Genomic DNA, 20,090 nt, shown 5'->3' on the forward strand with positions numbered 1-20,090 from the left:
GGGGCATCGTTGGTGAAATAAACCGAGAAACTCCGGTTCGGAAATCCGGAGCGGAATTTGCCGGGAGTTGGCGACCGGTCGGGAAAGGGAATGGCACGGGAGGGGAGCCCTGTGATGAGAATCTGCCCGTGATTACAGACTGGATCTTGGAGTTGGTGGCGAACGGATGGGGTGGGGGGGTGTTTATGACGTCTTGACGTCACCGTGTGCAAATTCACGCAGGGGCCAATCCCGTTCCAGAATCACCAGATGAGAGGGCGCCACGTAGGGAATGTTTCAGCTTGTTTACAAACAACAACAAGTGGGACAGATGGTCAAAATCAGGCCCTGAATTTGGGTTGGCCCAGTGGAAAAGTGTTTAGCGCGTCGGCCTCGCAGTTTTGGGGTCGTGGGTTCGAACCTAGGTGGCTTCTCACTGTGTGGAGTTTGCATGAAACCGTGGGTTTCCTCCGGATACTCCGGTTTCATCCCAAAAAGCATACATGCTAGGCTAATTGGATGCTAATTTGTTCCTAGCTCTGGGCGATTTGTTGTTTGTGCCCTGCAGTTCTCCTGAGGCTCGTGTGGGTTTTCTCCGGGTACTTCAGTTTCCTCCCACACTCAAAACATGCATGCTAGGCTAATTGGATGCTAATTTATTCCAAGCTACGGGCGATTTGTTGTTCTCCTGAGGGTTGTGTGGGTTATCTCCGGGTACTTCAGTTTCCTCCCACATCCCCAAAACATCCATGCTAGGCTAATTGTATGCTAATTTGTTGGTAAAAGTTTTGTGAAAGTTTTGTTTGTTTTTGGGAGTTTTTTGTAGACAGATTTGTCAGTTTCTGGGTTTTTTTAAAGGTTTTTTGGGGGTGGTTTTGTCAAAATGTTTTGTTTGTTATTTGGAGTCATTTCATAGAAAGATTTTGGTCAGTTTCTAGGTTTTTGTGGGCAACTGGGCCACCTGTGGTCTCTCACGTGACTTAAAACTTGCCGTCCCAGCCGTCCAATTGCAATCAATCCCAATACATATTTGTAAATGACTCCAAAGCGTCTTTTACGGGAAGAAATAAATTCACAGCGGAGATGAAAGCCTCTGAAGCGCCGTACGCATGTCAGCGTTGATCGTTTTTCGTCCGTCCAGATGCCCGCGTGTAATTTTTTCAAGATGTTAGCGGCTAGCGTAGCGTTTCTGACCACTTTAATGTTTTATTAGTGGCGCGCGTGCGTGCGCCAAATCCCTCATAACCGCGGTTGTAAACGCCGGCGTCCAATCATCAATGATGTATTTTGACTTTCACTTTCTCAAGGGTTCGAGAAATGTGCGCTCTCCATTTCACAAGTGGAGAAGAAGTTAGCATTAGCTTTACTGCTAGCCTGGGACGCAGAGTATGTGTTAATAAAAGAGGGAAATTCATTCATCCATTCATTTTCTGAACCGCTTCATCCTCACTAGGGTTGCGGGGGGTGCTGGAGCCTATCCCAGCTGACTACGGCACATCGGTGGACAGCCAATCACAGGGCATAATTAGACGAAGAACTAATAAGTCATAGCTAGGGCGAATTTAGCATAGAATTAGCCTAGCTTGCATGTTTTTAGGATTTTTGGAGGAAACCGGGGTACCCATAAAAAACCCACACAAGCCCGGGAAGAACATGCAAACTTTTAACAGTGAGGACCCACTTGGGATCGAACCTTCGACCCCAAAACTGTGAGCCAGACGTTCAAACCACTTTTCCACCTGGCCGCCAATAACTTTGTTATTCATTCATTTTCTGAAGCACTTTATCCTCACCAAGGTCGCCGGGGGTGCTGGAGCCTAACCCAGCTCACTATGGCTAGGAACACGTTAGCACAAAACTAGCCAGTACAATTCACAAGAGGAGACCAATAACATGACAGAAATTGTTTTTTTAAATCACATTTTTGGACATTTTTAAATATAAATCTTAAATCATATGTATCAGATTTTGGGGATTTTTTGTATAGGATTATTTTTCATTTTTATAAAAGTGTTGATTTTTTATAGCTTATTTTTTTTGGGAGTTTTAGTCGAATATTTGGTTGCTTTCAAACTTCTTTTTATGGCTAAGATATATAAATTAAATTATTACTATTTTTCAATTTACATTTTTATATTTATTTCAATTTTGTAAATATAATGACAGATTATTGGACTCCACCCTCACACATTTTAGCCAATCACAAGGCACAAGGAGACAAACAACCAATCGCTCATAGCTAGTAACAAGTTAGCATACAATGAGCCTAGCGTGCATGTTTTTGGAATGTGGGAGGAAACTGAAGTACCCAGAGAAAACCCACGCAAGCCCAGGGAGAACATGCAAACTCCGAACACGGGTGAACCAACCTGGACTTGAACCCAGATCCCCCACCGTCAGGCCGACATGCTAACCACTCATCCACCGGGCCGGGAGTACCTGGAGAAAACCCACGCCGTCCCGGAGAGAACATGCAAACTCCACACAGATGGAACGTCCTGGATTTGAACCCACGACCCCAGAGCTGCGAGGCCGAGGTGCTAACCACTCTAGACACCGACCCAAAAATGGTCCGATTTTTACAAAATATGCCCACCCGTAAAAAAAAAAAAACACTCGCCCAATTTCAATCTCCACCGGCGAAAATTCCCTTAACGCGAAACACGTGTGTCTCGTTTCCAGGAGATCCCGGCTCGTGTTTTCAGGGCGTGTGAAACACGGCCGGCGTGTTTTTGCGGATTTCCAGAGCGCGGAAAAATTCCGAGACGGATTACGGCGGAGCGATTTCTCCGTCTTGACCGCGGCTTTCTCCCGGGTGCGAACTGTAAGTGCGCGTACGGGTATTTGACGGCGCCATCTGGGACTCCGCAGATGGCTTAAAGTGGGCCAACGGGTGGGACAATGGAGATTACGGGCGTCTGATCTCTTTGTTTGAAAGGCGTCTGACGGCCAAGGGGGAGGGGCCACCTTCTTTGATTTCCCGATTTCCGACCAGAGAGCAACATTTTGCATTTTTTTTGAATATTTTTTTTAATTATTTTTTTGTAAGTTCATAAAAATGTGAAATTCCACGCTGAAATTTGCAAGCGGAAGCCACTCGCTTGCTACTAGGACTCAGCATTGACGTAAAATATATATATAATTATTACTGTTATTATATTTGTTTTTAAAAAAAAATTTAGAAAGGGGTGACCCTACTTGGCGTTTTTTTGTTTAGCGTTTGATCTGTTTATCTTTTCTCTATTTTGAAATAAATATTGGTCGCAGTCGCTTGCGTCATGACATCACGCGCCGACGCAACGCGCCATTTTGTCGCGACGTCATCAAGTCACGGCGCCGTCAATTTGCATTTTTTGTGCATGGTGTGTTTTTTTGCTTGGTGGGTTTTTATGCGCATATAAGCCGTACCCTCGATTCAGTCATAATTTTTTTGTCTGACAAACGCGGCTAATACGCGAGAAAATACGGTAGGTAAGACGGCAGTTTTTTTCATCGTTTTTGTTTTCTTGAATTTTATTCATACACGTCAAAATTAATTTAGTTTAGCGTTTTATCTGTTTATCTTTTCTCTATTTTGAAATAAATATCAGCCGCATTCGCTTGCGTCATGACGTCACGCGCCGACGCGACTACGCCATTTTGTCGTGACGTCATCAGGTGACGGCGCTGTCAATTTGCAGATTTTTTGCATGGTGGGTTTTAAGCGCATTTAAGCCGTACCCTCGATTCAGTCATCATTTTTTTGTATGACAGATGCGGCTTATATGCGAGTAAATACGGTATATGCACGTTTTGCAGCTTCAATAATCATCGGGTAAAATAAGATAACTGTAAAATTGACCGTTTGGGTGATGCGCTTTCTTTCAATGCAGCACTTTATCAGCATGACAGCTAGCGTAGCGACCGCCGTCGCTGCCGTAAATCCCTTTTAGGACAATCCGACGCCATTCAGCGTGACGGCCAACCAACGACGCCCTTAAAACGACAAGCGCGAGACGCCGTCACGCTCAAAAACCTTTGGAAATCTCGAGAACCCGAATGCCGGCCCACCGACACCCTTGGCCAAATTGGACATTTCTTCTTTTGGAGCCAACGCCGCCCGGGCAACGGTGCAGGCGGGAAAATTCCTCACGACAAACGGTTTTTTGGGGGGAGGATTGGACGTCGAGGACGTTCAATTCCTCAAAAATTGGACGTCCTGTAGCGTCAAAAGACTTCCATGTAAATTTGGCCGTGGGGGAGGGGCTGAATGGGGTCAAAATGTCCGTCCACGAGGACAAGCGCCTACTTGAAAACCTCAAATTTCAACGTGTGTGGTCAGCTTTGGTGCGGTTTTTCCTTCGAACCCGATTGGCTGGCATTCTCGGTGTATTTAGTACATGTCATTCCTCAAGGCTTTTTGCTTGTAATCTGATCTGCCGGCTCTCCTTTTAGTTCTCCGGAGCCCCTTAATGGCGGGAAGAGGGGCCAAAATGGCGGAATATGCTCAGGCGAGCTTAGCGGATTTCTTGGCGCATGCTAGCTGGATCCGCCGGAGGTTTTTGTCTTTCTTCTGGCTTTTTCATTCATCGAGTTTACAATGGGAGCGGGGTCAAAATAGGGCACGCGTGCCGGGAGTGGACCGGCAGGGGGCTTTGATCCGGCCCACGGGGGTGTTGTGCCTGACATTCATATTAAATGTTTTTTTTTTTTTTTATAAAACCGGATGTGGAAAGTGGTTAGCGTGTCGGCCTTGCAGTTCTGGGGTCGTGGGTTCGATACCAGGTCGGTGGAGTTTCCAATGTTTACTGTCGGCTTACGTGGGTTTTCTCCGGGTACTCCAGTTTCCTTCCACTCCTCAAAAAGGTGCATGCTAGGCTAATTGTATGCTAAATTGCCCCTTGCTAAGATCAATTGGTTCTTTGTCCAATCGGGACCTGCGATTGGCTGGGATGAGCTCGTATCTGGGATAGGCACAGGCACCCCACGCGAGCCTTGTGAGGATAAGCGTTTCAGAAAATGAATGATTAGCTGTAAATGCTCATCTTTCAGTGCCATCAACGTCCAATCAATGGCGTTCGTCAACGGCGGCCAATAAGCGAACTTTTCAGTTGACTGCATTAAAGTTCCTATTTTGGGCAGATCTGGTTTGTCAATCATCGTCGGAAAACCGTTATAATGGACGATTCGAGCGCGGCGGCCGGGATTGACGGCTCGTTAAATAAAAAGGGAATAAATCCCCGACGTTTACGACTTTTCCGCCGACACGTCACTCGGCACTCGGCACTCGGCACTGTGTCCGGGGCCTTTTGGACTGTAATTGTGCGCTGGGAAAGCGAAAGTGTAATGAAAGCCATTCGTGGGCTGCAGGCCAACGGATGGAAGCCCCGCCCACTGGGCTGGGACTTCAGGTACTTTCCCAGCCTTTACGTTCGACGCTACGTTCATGCCATGACGCAACTTTTCTCTCTCTCGCGTTTCCTGAGCAAAGTTGGCTACCTGAAGTTTTTTATCATTTCATTATTTATATTTTTTAGTTCGAACTCTCCTGGCCTTAACAACAGCTAAAAAGAATACGGATGTTCCGATTATTATATTATATTTTTTGCATGTGTATGAATAACATGAACTTTCTTTTCAGTTTTTTATCACTAATTTTGATCCCACCCCAAAATAAATTCTCAAGTTGCCCCAAAATCAACAGCAAGAGCCCCAAATATTATTATAAACCAATCAAAGTCAATGGAATGTGAACAATAAGTCCCATAAAACTAACTACATCAACAGGAAATTACCCAAAATCAATAGGGATTGACATGAAATCAACAGGAAGTGACAGTTTTAAAAATACATTTGTCAACTTGCCCCAAATTTAACAGGAAGAGCCCTAAACCTATCAGAAAGTAATCAAAGTCAATAGAATGTGACCCATAAGTCCCATAAAACCAACAAAAGCGACCCAACATTAACAGGAACTGACCTAAAATCAACAGGAAGTGACAAAGGAAAAGGTACATTTCTCAAATTGATCAAAGAATTAATCAGAGTCAAAAAAATGTGACCCATAAGTCCCATAAAACCAACAAAAGCTACCCAACAACAACAGGAAGTGACCTAAAATCAACAGGAAGTGACCTAAAATCTACAGGAAGTGACAAGGGAAAAAGTACATTTCTCAAATTGATCAAAAAAATAATCAAAGTCAATAAAATGTGACCATAAGTCCCATAAAACAACAAAAGCTACCCAACATCAACAGGAAGTGACCTAAAATCAACAGGAAGTGACAAGGGGAAAAGTAAATTTCTCAAATTGATTAAAAAATAATCAGTCAATAAAATGTGACCTATAAGTCCCATAAAACCAACAAAAGCTACCAAACATCAACAGGAAGTGACCTAAAATCAACAGGAAGTCACATGGAAATGCTCTTAAATCAACATGCACGATCCAAAATCCACGTATAAACAAATACGTATAAATTTAATGACCCATAGATACCCAAACACCAACAAAAGCTACCCAACATCAACAGGAAGTGACCCAAAACACCAGCCCCCATCCAAAATGGCCGATTTCCCGCCTTTTCTCTCACAATCCACTCTGTTCTTTTTATTGCTAGCGGTGAAATCCATGCTATGCTAAACACACTCCAAGTTTTGTCTTTTACGGCGTGCCATCAAACTCCACATTGGCTTGAGCGGCGCGGTGCGTTCAAAGACTTGACAAGAAACAGAACGTCCCCCCCAGACGCGCGTATGAGGCTTTGCCACGCGGCTGGCTAAACACCCCGACGTTAGCTTGACAAACGAGGAAGAACAGGAACGCGCGACTGATAAGCACCGTCGCGAAAATCCGCAAAAACAATCTTGACGCTCAACACAGAGTTTTCCAAAACAGTCGGCCATCTTTTTTTACATTTACCAACTTAAAATAAACATTAAAAATACTAAAAGTGTCATAAAAAATAGTGGCCGTCTGTACCCATCAATGGAAGGCAAAGAGTTATGCTAACACTTTATGCTAACAGCTAAGCTAGCACAAGTACCGTATTTTCTCGCATATAAGCCGTATTTCTAACGTAAAAAAAATGACGACTGAATCAAAGGTACGGCTTATGTGTACTAGACTTGCTATACCCTTTTTCACCAGTAGATGTCGACAAAGTAACATTTACTATTTATTGGTTATTTTCTGTTTTGCAGTAAGAAAACAACCATTACTGGATGAATTAATTGACCCTAATAATGTGCTTTTGATTCAAAGTATAATTTTTCTTAATATTTTCCCTTCAAAGTAATACATTTGTACTCCCAATTAAAACCATGAATATGGAGATGAAAATTGTGAATCCGGGGGCGGCTTATATGCAAGAAAATACGGTAATATTCTTGCAAAATGATAAGATTGGAACATTTCCAAGTCTGGGACGACCTCAGCGTTGGCGTTTGTTGCTCAACTGTGTCACCTTTGAGTCATTTTTGTGGGTTGCTAAAGGCGCGGCGCTCCCGCAGGTGGGCCCGATTGCCCCGGGCTCCAAAAAAAAAAACACAAGAGGGAGAAGGAGGGCCGGCGGGCGGGCGGGTTGTGATTTTATGGCACTCAGCTGTCTAGATTTCCACAGGTCGCCACGGAAAAGAATGCGAGACGTCATAAACGCTTCTTTGCGCAAATGAGCGAGGCCAAACAAACGGCCGATTTACGAAGACAGCCTCGGGGAAAAACGCGGCGACCGCTCCCAAGGCCAAAAAAAACAGGCGGAGGAATGAACGATCGGTCACCTTTAAATTCACAATAGCAGATTGTTGTATATTTTTTGTTTTTAAATACTGGGGAAATAGTTTTTTTTAAATTACATTTTTGGACATTTTTAAATATAAATCTTATTTTGCATGTATCAGATTTTGGGGATTTTTTTGTATTGGATTATTTTTCATCTTTATAAAAGATTTGATTTTTTATAGCTTATTTTTGGAAGCTTTAGTCGAATATTTGATTGCTTTCAAAATTATTTTTATGGCTAAGATTAATGTACTTTAGATATTATTTTATTATTTATTTTTTTTATATTTATTTCAATTTTGTAAATATAATGACAGATTATTGGACTCCAACCTTCACACTATTTAGCCAATCACAAGGCACAAGAAGACAAACAACCAATCACTCATAGCTAGGGACATGTTAGCACAAAATTAGCCTAGCATCCATGTTTTGGGCACATGGGAGGAAACCCAAGTACCCAGATAAAACCCACATAAGGCCAGGGAAAACATGCAAACTCCACACAGGACATTCTGAACACGGGATCGAACCCACGAGCCAAAAACCACGAGGCAGGTGTGCTAACCACTTATCCACCGTATCATATCACAAAATTATCATTGATTATCAATTATCAATTACCACACAGGACATTCCGAACACGGGATCGAACCCACGACTCCAGAACCACGAGGCAGGTGTGCTAACCACTCCTCCACCCTATCATAACACAAGATAATCATTGATTATCAATGATCAATTATCATTATTCACAATTAGCCTAGCATGCATGTTTTGGGGACATGAAGGAAACCAACGTACCCAAATAAAACCCACATAAGCCCAGGGAAACTCCATCAAGGACATTCCAAACACGGGATCGAACCCACGAGCCCTAAACCACGAGGCAGGTGCGCTAACCACTTAACCGCCGTATCATATCACAAAATTATCATTGATGATCAATGATCAATTATCATTGGCGACAAACAACCAATCACCCAAAGCTAGCCACATGTTAGCACACAATTAGCCTAGCATGCATGTTTTGGGGACATGAAGGAAACAATGTACCCAAATAAAACCCACATAAGCCCACCTAAACTCCATCCAGGACATTCTGCACATGGGATCGAACCCACGAGCCCTAAACCACGAGGCAGGTGTATACCCACTCCTCCACCGTATCATATCACAAAATTATCATTGATGATCAATTATCATTAGCGACAAACAACCAATCACCCAAAGCCAGCCACATGTTAGCACACAATTAGCCTAGCATGCATGTTTTGGGGACATGAAGGAAACCAATGTACCCAAATAAAACCCACATAAGCCCAGCTAAACTCCATCCAGGACATTCTGCACATGGGATCGAACCCACGAGCCCTAAACCACGAGGCAGGTGTATACCCACTCCTCCACCGTATCATATCACAAAATTATCATTGATGATCAATGATCAATTATCATTGGCGACAAACAACCAATCACTCAAAGCTAGCCACATGTTAGCACACAATTAGCCTAGCATGCATGTTTTGGGGACATGAAGAAACATTGTACCCAAATAAAACCCACATAAGCCCAGCTAAACTTCATCCAGGACATTCTGCACATGGGATCGAACCCACGAGCCCCAAACCACGAGGCAGGTGTATACCCACTCCCCCACCGTATCATATCACAAAATTATCATTGATGATCAATGATCAATTATCATTGGCTAGCCTCGCATCACAAATCGTACAATGGATTATCATACGAGTCCCGCTTTTATTTTGAAGTCCCATCCCATCAAAACAGGAAACCCCGGGGCGGTTTTCAACTTAAAGGACTTTGGCCTCCGCGCGTGCCTCCCCAAATTTGCAAAGTGGGCTTTCTCGTCAAGAGGTGGGGGGGTCTTCGCTTCAAACCCGGATTTCAATCGCCGGGTGGGGGGGGGCGCCACACAAATCTGCCAGCCATTACACTTAACATTCTTGCGGCCCATGCGAGCGCTTCTGGGATGGGAGGGGCCACAGGAGGGGCCACGGGGGATTGGGGGGTCTCCAACTCGCAATCCCTCCCGGAGCCGTTTTGTATATTTTCGGCTGTCCGGGCAAACATTTTGGCTTTTAAAGCGGGCCGGGCCTCTTGAAAGGAATGCAGGTGGGAAAAAAATACAAAATATATCCAAATAAATCCCCCCCCTGCCGCCGCCACTCCTTCAGAAGAAAAGCCCCCCGAGAAAAGCAAACCCAACAAGCGTGTGAAGCAAAATGAAATGAAATCTCGAACCGTGTGAAAAAGGTTCGGGTGCCTCGGCCTCGATTAACTGGCACACAATAGGCCTAGCATGCAGGAATACCCGCAGAAAACCCACGCAAGGTCACATCTAAACTAAAAAGGTCGGAACCCAGCAGGTATCGAACGCCCGAAATCAGTACAAAGAGACAGACTATGTAAACATTCATTGATTTTTCGTACCGCTTATCCTCACAAGGGTCACGGGGGTGCTGGAGCCTATCCTAGTTGACTCCGGACACCCTGAACCAATCGCGGCGCACACGGAGACAAATAAGCAATCAATCAAAGATACAAACAAGTTAGCATACAATTAGCCTAGCATGTATGGTTTTGGGACATTTTTGGGAGTACCTGAGGAGAACCCACGCAAACTCCACAGACTGAGGACCCACCTGGGATCGAACCCTCGACCCCAGAACGGCGAGGCCGACGCACTAGCCACTCGGCATTTAACGTAAAAAAAAAAACACTGTCAATGATAGGGTTGAAAATGTCAACTCCTAAACCACAGGTGTCAAAGTGGTGGATATAGATGTATATTAAATGTCCTGATTTTCTCCCTTTTAAATCAATCATTGTCATTTTTTAATCCATTTTTTCTGTGTTTTTAGTTCAAAAATCATTTTGTAAAATCTAAAAAAAATATATATATATATATATATATATATATATATATATATATATATAAAAGCTCAAATAAACATTGTTTTAGATCTATAAAAAAACGGAATATTCAGGGCTTTTAATCCACTTCTAATCCATTTATAAAAAAATAATAATCTAAATATTATATCTAGAATGGTCCGGCCCACATGAAATCAAGTTGACGTTAAAGCGGCCCGCGAACACCTTTGTCCTAAACAAGGAAAAATTCCAAAGAAATGAGAACGCGGGCTATCGGACTGATTTTAGCGCCCCTTTTTTTCCTCCACAGGTGCTCCTTCCTCCGAGGGCACGTTGACGGACGAGGAAAGGGTTTTTTTGTAATATTTTTTTCTTTTTTTGCTCTCCCACAGCCCGCCACGCATTCCAGTCAAATCCCAGTCTAAACACCTGCATGAGCGAGGCTGCAAAATCACCCGCGCTTCCTTCCTGTTGAAAAACACTGGGTGGCATGTTTGCCCAGCCGCCAACATGGCCGCCTCTCCACTTCTCAACGGGTATGTAACCCAGACATTTTAAAGGGGCAGCGTCGTCCATTTTTCAGTCCAAGTCGGCCCATTTTTGTCAATTTCACGTAAATCAATATCCGCCAATTTTTTAATCCTACCACTCTTATTTGGACTAATAAAAATAATTATAAATTATATAATAATAATATAATAACAATTATAATATAATAATAATATAATATAATTATAAATAATAATAATAATAATTCATTTATTTTCTGAAGCGAGAAGGGTCAGGGGGTGCCGGAGCCTATCCTAGCTGACTTCGGGCGGGTGGGTGGCCAACCAATCGCAGAGAGAAAAACAACCAATCCCTCAAAGCTAAAAGCTAGGGACAATTTAGCATCCAATTAGCCTAGCTTGCATATTTTTGGAATGTGGAAGTGAACCGGAGTACCCTTAGAAAACCCACACAAGCCCAAGGAGAACATGACTCAAAAATGGATGAGTGGTTAGCGTGTCGGCCTCACAGTTCTGGGGTCCTGGGTTTGAATCCCGGTCGGTCCACCTGCGTGGAGTTTGCATGTTCTCCCCGAACCTGCGTGGGTTTACTCCAGGTCCTCTAATTTCCTCCCACATTGAAAAAACATGCATGCTAGGCCGATTGGACAGTCTAAATTGGCCATAGCTACGATTAGTCATTTGTTTTGTGTCTTTCAATTGGCTGGCCACCGATTCAGGGTCTCCGCTGGGATTGACTCCAGCACCCCCGCGACCCAAGTGAGGATAGAACGGTTCATAAAACGAACAAATGAATTTCCGATCGCATCGTCCACCAAAATGAAATCTGCCCGGCGACAAGCGACGGCTAGCATAACGACGCAATATCGCATCCAGTTACAACATATCGGCATTCGTTAGCTTTCTAATACTTTTGCAGACTCCAAACAAAGAAAAATTGCATAGTCAGAGAATGGCGCGTCACCCCGAAAGAAGTAAGCATGACCTCAGTGGAATCCGGGAAAAAAAATCCCCAAAAAACAGAGGGCTGAGAAGAAAGAAGCCTTTGAAAGGTGCTCAGTCTCTAATTAGCGGGGGCCACTTTGCTAACGGCAGGTTGTCCAGACCTGTCCAAAAATGCCTCTTTGTAATCAAAGAGCTGCTTAGATGTCGTAATCCACGCCCACGTTTGTCTCCTGTCCAAAAGGTGGGAACCTCGCCGTAAAATACCGTTGATGGGGGGAAAAAAGGGCATTTCTAGGTGGCTTTTGGTTTATTTTGGGGGATTTGTGGATCACTTCCTGTTCATTTGGGGGCATTTCTGGTTCGCTTCTGGTTGATTTTGGGGGCTTTTCGGTGTCACCTTTGCTGAATGGCAGCCTTAATTGGATGGCTCGACCTCAAAAGTCAAATAAAACTTGCGCTAATGATAAGTCTGGAACTAGCGCCAAAGCTAAGGAGAGCTAAAATGCATTAGCGTCGTGCTGCACATGCCCAAGAGTGAACGAGCAAGTGCCGCCAAATCCAATAGGAAGTGCCCCATAATGTTTTGGAAGTGAACTGTTGTGAAGTATGTTTGATAAAAAAAATAGGTGTATTTTTTTCTTTAATAAATAATGAGTTTTATGATTTGGAAAAATAGATGTATTTTTTTAAATTAAAAAGTAGATGCATTTTTTTATTTAAAAACTAGATTATTTTTTAATTTAAAAACTAGATGTATTTTTTTAAATTTAAATACTAGATGTATTTTTTTTAATTTAAAAACTCAATGTATTTTTTTATTTAAAAACTAGATGTATTTTTCAAATCTAAAAACTAGATGTATTTTTTACATTTAAAAACTAGATGCATTTTTTAAATGTAAAAACTAGATGTATTTTTTAAATGTAAAAACTAGATGATTTTTTAAATGTAAAAACTAGATGATTTTTTAAATGTAAAAACTAGATGTAGTTCTTAAAATAAAAAACTAGATGTATTTTTTTAATTTAAAAACTAGATTTTTTTCAAATTTAAAAACTAGATTTTTATTTATTTAAACACTCTGTATTTTTTTATTTTAAAAACTAGATATATTTTTCAAATTTAAAAACTACCTATATTTTTTTATTTAAAAGGTAGATTTATTTTTAAGGAAAAAAATAATTATTTTTTATCTAGTGTTAATCAAAAAACGTTTATAAAACTGCTTTAAAATTACAACAACAACAAAAACGTAGGATTTCCTGTTTCCTCTTTCATTTTGCACTATAAACAAAAGTTGAAAGAGATATTTCCTCTTGGCTTGAACGCTGCCATTTCCAATTGCCACGAATGCACCGCTCGCTCACTTGCAAAGTGACCTAGATGGAATTAACGCCGAAATTCCCAGCATGCCTTGTGGCAGCCTTTGTAAAAAGTTATTCATCATGAAATATGACTTTCCCGGTTCATATGTTTATGCCATGTCATAATTTATCAAACCCTTCTTTAGTTCTTTTCTCTTTACTGTAGCATTAAATATGATTTGTTTGATCATATCCAGTTGAAAATGTGAAAAATCTTCCGTGGGATTCCCGAGAGAAGCTGCGGGTGACAGGAACGCGCCGGCCTCGGCCTGCCAGCTGCGTAACTTAAAACCCGAGACGGACGCAGGGAGGGACGGCGGCGGCCGTCTGCTCGTCTGGCTGACTGTCCAGACACGTGCCAACCAGCCCTCCCACTACAAATACGATTGGACGGCAAGCAACATCTGTTCTTTCTCTGCTCAAGATGCACTTTGCCACCAGCTACTTCATTGCTAATAGACGTCCAATCTTTTTGTAGCGAGAGGTACGGCAGTGGATGGACCAATTTTTGTTTTTTTTTAACTTTGCTGCCACCCCTCCTGATTCAAATTGATTGGACATCTAGCCCAGATAATGGCAGAAAATCTGTTCTCTCGCAAGTGGATGTCCAATCTATTTGTAGCAAGAGGTTGGCAGCGGACGGACCAATTTTTATTTTTATTTTGCTGCCAACCCTCCCGATTCAAACAGATTGGACATCTAGCATCATCCATGGCAGAAAATTTGTTCTTTTACTGTTCTTCTCTCGCTAGTGGGCGTCCAATCCATTTGTAGCGAGAGGCTGGCAGCAGATGGATGAAGTTCAATTCTTTTAACTTTCCTGCCAGCCCTTCCCGTTCAAATAGATTGGACATCTAGCCCCAATAATGGCAGAAAATCTGTTCTTCTCTCGCTAGTAGACGTCCAATCCATTTGTAGCGAGAGGTTGGCAGCAAATGGACCAACTTTAATTTTTTTTAAAAACTTTTCTGCTAAGCCTCCCGGTTCAAATAGACTGGACGCCGAGTTAAAAAGTCAAATTTGTTCTCCCTATGACCAATTTAATTGATCAACTTTCAGCGTCCAATCCATTTCAGGTGGGAGCGTTGGCAGCAAAGTTAAAAAAAATGTTACTCAGACTAAAATGGATTATCACGGGTAGACGTCCAATCTATTTGAAGTGGAAGGCCTGGCAGCCAAGTTAAAAAATAAAAAAAAATGTCTACTAGCTGTCCAATCCATTTGAAGTGGGAGACTTGGCAGCAAATAGCCGTCAATGGCAGCACAATTAACACTTGAAATATCGATTGGACGCCGTCAAGAAGGAGGAAAATACCAAATATGGCCTGTTTTTGTTGTTGTTGTTTATGAATTTTGAAAAGATTTGATCCCCACACACACACACACCCCGTGGCCTTATTTACAGCGATTGTCATGCAAATGAGGGCCGGCTTTAAAGGTTTTGAGGCCCCGCCCACTTTTGCCCCACCACCCCCCTGACACCATTCATGTCAAAAGAACTATTAAGGCTAATTAGTTGACTTTTTGGCGCTTTGCGTTTATCCGCTAAGGCGGCGCGTTGACCCTGACGCTTGCTCGCCCTTTTGCCGCCACCCGCATATTTACTTTTTATCAAGATACATATTTTCCTGTTTATGATTGACGCAAAATACAAAAACAATGCTTAACAGCAACCTGAAATATTTTGCTTTTTTTTTTAAAGTCAAATAAAGTATTGCAGAAAACATTTTGTACTAATTAACTTCTCTTAATAAAAAAATATACATTTTTAAATATTTTTTTCCAACAGGAAATGAATTAACTTATCGTGTACATATTTTTAATGACTACTTCTACTTGCGTCATATTATTTTGAAGTACCACTTTTATCCTGCCCTAATATGGTCATACAATAGTTTTTAGCACAGCATAATAACAATAACCGTTCTTACTCATCACATCATAAAAATATAAAAAATGCAATCACTATTCTTTTCCTCAAATACTTTTTACTTCATGAGTAATATTATTTTGGGAAGTAATACCTTTATTCTGCCCAAATATGGTCATTTAATATAGCTGCCATGGTCATAAAATCATGCTCAAAATTATTATATGAGCATTTTCAGATAATTATAATAATTTTTAGCACAGTATAATATCAGTTCTCATAAACGACGTACTGAAAATACCCCAAAAAATCCACCACTATTTTTTCCCGGAATACTTTTTCACTCAAGTAAATTTTTTATTATGGACAATTTTTCTTGGGTAATATTATATTGAAGTAACACATTTATTCCGCCCTAATATGGTCTCAAAATTTAAATACAGTATCACAATATCATAAATGGGTTGCTGAAAATACCCCCAAAAAATCCATCACCATTTTTCCCCCAAATACTTTTTTTTTTAACTTGTACTCGAGTACATTTTCTTGGGTAATAAAACTCCGACTAGAGCAAGGGTATTTTTTTATATAAATGGATTAAAAGAACTGGATTAAAATCCCTGAATATTCCGTTTTTATAGATCTAAAACAATGTTTATTTTAGCTTTTTTTTTAAATATATGTTTAGATTTTACAAAATGATTTTTGAACTAAAAACAGAAAAAATTGATTAAAAAATGGCAATTATTGATTTAAAAGGGGGGAAATCAGGAAATTTAATATACATCGGACCATTTTAGATATATTTAGATTTTTTTATAAATGGATTAAAATAACTGGATTAAAAGCCCTGAATATTCCGTTTTTTATAGATCTAAAACAATGTTTATTTGAGCTTTTTTAAAATATATTTTTAGATTTTACAAAATGATTTTTGAACTAAAAACACAGAAAAATGGATTAAAAAATGACAATTATTGATTTAAAAAGGGGAAAAATCAGGAAATGTAATATACATCGGACCATTTTACATATAATATTTAGATTTTTATTAATAAATTGATTAAAATAACTGGATTAAAATCCCTGAATATTCAGTTTTTTTTATAGATCTAAAACAATGTTTATTTTAGCTTTTTTCATATATTTTTAGATTTTACAAAATGATTTTTGAACTAAAAACATAGAAAAAAATGATTAAAAAATGACAATATTGATTTAAAAAGGGAAAAATCAGGAAATGTAATATACATCTATACTCTTCATTTGAATTTGACCCTAAAACAGAGTCGCCACTCATCATTTACTTTCCGGGCCACACAATATGATGCGGGGGGCCAGATTTGGCCCCCGGGCCGCCACTTTGACACCTGTGGACTAGATAGAGTATTTTTTTACCCACTTCTACCCTCTACCAAGCCGAGGGCATCCCACTGGGCTTTCCAATACATTAATACCCCCTCTCTCTTAACATGACCCCCCCCCCCTTTACCATCACCCCTTCACTGTCACTACTGGGGGGGTTTTGAGAGGGGGGTCTTGGTTTTTAAAAGAGCCAGGCATGACCACACGCTGTGTTATCTGGGTCATGAATTCTTAACTGGCAGCCATGCAGAGTTCAACCTGTTTACGTGCTTGACACAAACGTGAGGATTGCCAGAAAAAGTCACGCTACTACTACTAATACTACTACTAATAATAATACTACAAGAAGCACTTTGCCAGCCATTGACGTCCAATTCAATATCAAGTAAGCTGCGAAAAGCCCCCAAATGGACCCAAAAACAATCCAAAATCAATAGAAAGTGACTCTCGAGTGCCGCAAAACTAACAAAGCGACCCAAAATCAATAGGAAGTGACCCGTAACAACCTTAAAATAAGCAATAATAAATATATCCATCATGTTGATGGAGCTATATTAAAAAGCCTATTTTTTCAAATGAGAAATACAGTTTATATACGATTAAATAAACTGTCTTATCTTAAAATGAGTCATAGATGAGAGACATGAAGAACAAATAGGGCGTCATCATTCAAAAATATTAATAAAATAAATGAGTCACAGTTCGAAAAAAAAAAAGAATATTCCAAACTCCCTAAATCAGCCAAGGATTTTTTTTTTAAATATTAACTTTTACATTAAAAAAATATTAAGAAAATAAATGAGTCACAGGTCGAAAAAAATGAATAAATATTCCAAACTCCCTAAATCAGCCAAGGATTTTTTTTTTAAATATTAAGTTTTAAATATGAAAGTGAAACAATTCCTAATTACAACCAACTAAACGAATAGAGTCATAAAATGGGTAGTAATTTAGTATTATGAGCAATAAGACACAAGGAGTGCTAAGGAAAAGTAATAAATGAACAATTTAATGTATTTTTATGAAGGCCAAGTAAATAAATGATCCACTAATCTAAAAAAAAGTTTTTTTTAATAAACACTGACAACATTATTATTTTTTAAAGTTGTCAAAAGCGACCAAAAGTTGAACCAGAAGAGTTTTTCGACTTTTCAACAAAAAGTGACTTTCATGAGAAATACTGCAAAGTATAGTAGTCGTAGTATACAGTTAAGTAGACTAGACTGTATAATAAGTAGTATGAGAAGGCGTGTACTCACGGACTGGCTCCTGTTTGGGGTCGAGTTCGCAGCAAGTCTCCTGGAGCCGGCCCACCTTCCGCTGTAGCCCGCGTAGACGTCGCCCGGTGGCGGCCAGGTCGCCCTCCAGCTCGGCGAACACCGAGCACGCGTGCTTGGCCAGGTCGGACAGCTGGCGGAGGCTCCGGGCCAGGGCCGCGTGGCTGACGGCCAGCAGGTCGCGGAAGAGCGGCCCGCCGGGACACTGCCCCGGCCCCGACTCCTGCCCCGGCTCCAGCCTCTCCGCCTCTCCCTCGACGCGGCACAGGGAGCGAGGCTCCACCAGCCGCTTGACGAACGGCATGTCGCTGGTCCTAAATCCGACGACGACGACGCCCGGCTCCGGCGTGGTCCGCTCGGCGTGGTGGCTTCAAAAGCCCCCCGTGCTCGCCCTGGCATCGGACCGAGTCGCTCCGGTCATCTGCCTGAGCCGAGACTTTTTCCCTTTCTTTTTCTTTCTTTTTTTCCTCTCCCCACCAGCAAGGAGGCGGCGGCTCACGAGTCAAACTGGAGGTGCTTTTTAAAAAACTAAAAGTGGGGACGCTGGGAAAAGGCGGAGTGGAGCCGGATGGATTCGGCTAGCGGCGGGGCTGCCGTGGTGCCTTTAGGGGCACTCGAAAACGGGGTATTCGAAGTAGAGAAAGAGGTGTGGCGAGTTAAAGCGACCAATGGAAACACGACTAAGATTTTTTTTACTGACGTCAAGGGTGTCAGACACGGGTTGGTTCGCGGGCTGCTTTAACGTCAACTTGATTTCACGTGGGCCATTTTAGATATAATATTTAGATTTTTTTTATTATTATAAATGGATTAAAAGAACTGGATTAAAAGACCTGAATATTCCGTTTTTTATAGATCTAAAACAATGTTTATTTTAGCTTTTTTTTAAATATATGTTTAGATTTTACAAAATGATTTTTGAACTAAAAACAGAAAAAATTGATTAAAAAATGGCAATTATTGATTTAAAAGGGGGGAAATCAGGAAATTTAATATACATCGGACCATTTTAGATATAATATTTAGATTTTTTTATAAATGGATCAAAAGAACTAGATTAAAAGCCCTGAATATTCCGTTTTTATAGATCTAAAACATTGTTTATTTTTGCTTTTTTTAATATATATTTTTAGATTTTACAAAATGATTTTTGAACTAAAAACACATCTAATAATCATTTGTTTTTCATTTCAAATGGAAACATTTTTTTAAAAATTATATTCAATATTAAAGTGGAAAACCGAAAATATTTTTATATATTAGATTTTACAAAATTATTTTTGAACTAAAAACACAGAAAAAATGGATTAAAAAATGACAATGATTGATTTAAAAGGGGGGAAATCAGGAAATTGAATATACATCTATACTCTTCATTTGAATTTGATCCTAAAACGGAAAGTCGGCACTCATCATTTACTTTCCCAGCCGCCACTTAGACACCTGCACTGTGGGCGTTACCTGACTAAAAAAATGGGGTAAAAAAAGATTGTTTTTAAAAATGGTTCATTTTAAGTCATTTTTAGGTATTAACTGTTAAAGACGTCAATTTTTTTGAATATTTTTGGTTAGCTAGTGTCAAAACTGGAAAAAAAAAATTTCCCCTACTTTGGTTATTATTTTTTAAATCAAAAAGTACAATGAAAAGTCAAATGGAATGTGTATTGCTTTCCCATTTTCATTAATTAATAAATTAAAATGAATGCATATATACTTAAAAAAGAGTGAATATGAACGATCCCAGTCCTGTTAAATTGGACATCTATCGCTACGTAAACACGTTTTTGTATCTTCAATTAAAGTTTAATAACTAGTTTGCAAAATAAAAGCGAACAATTCCTATAATCGCATTTCAAACCGATTCGACTTCTCCAACCGTCGATAGCTCGGCGCTAACGGATCGCGGTTAGCGACGACGCGTGGGGGTTAATCTTCAGCGCCGGCCTTCCCATTCAGATATGCTGAACGAGTGTTTATCTAAATCCCGGGCCAAAGCTCTTCCTGTTGCCGCGCCGGCTAGCGCTAACGCTAGCGCAGAAGTGCAAGCTCGGCAAAGCCGGGGTGCCGTGTGTCGTCATGCTTTGGGCCGCCACAAAAGGAGCGCACAAAAGAGGATAATCTG

The 20,090-nt window shown here is 40.8% G+C and overlaps 1 protein-coding gene across 2 annotated transcripts in view; it reads right to left on the bottom strand.

The window, feature by feature from the left end:
• The window catches only part of LOC144078712 (actin remodeling regulator NHS-like), a 38,881-nt gene extending 20,244 nt beyond the window's left edge, over positions 1-18,637 (bottom strand). For both annotated transcript variants that reach the window (XM_077607019.1, XM_077607018.1), the window contains exon 1: positions 17,951-18,637. In XM_077607019.1, coding sequence (XP_077463145.1) covers positions 17,951-18,272 — 322 coding nt within the window. In that variant the 5' untranslated portion in view covers positions 18,273-18,637. The remainder of the gene's footprint in view (positions 1-17,950) is intronic.
• Positions 18,638-20,090: the final 1,453 nt, after the last annotated feature.

Source organism: Stigmatopora argus, chromosome 8, assembly GCF_051989625.1.
Source record: "Stigmatopora argus isolate UIUO_Sarg chromosome 8, RoL_Sarg_1.0, whole genome shotgun sequence".
NCBI classification, from domain to species: Eukaryota; Metazoa; Chordata; class Actinopteri; order Syngnathiformes; family Syngnathidae; genus Stigmatopora; species Stigmatopora argus.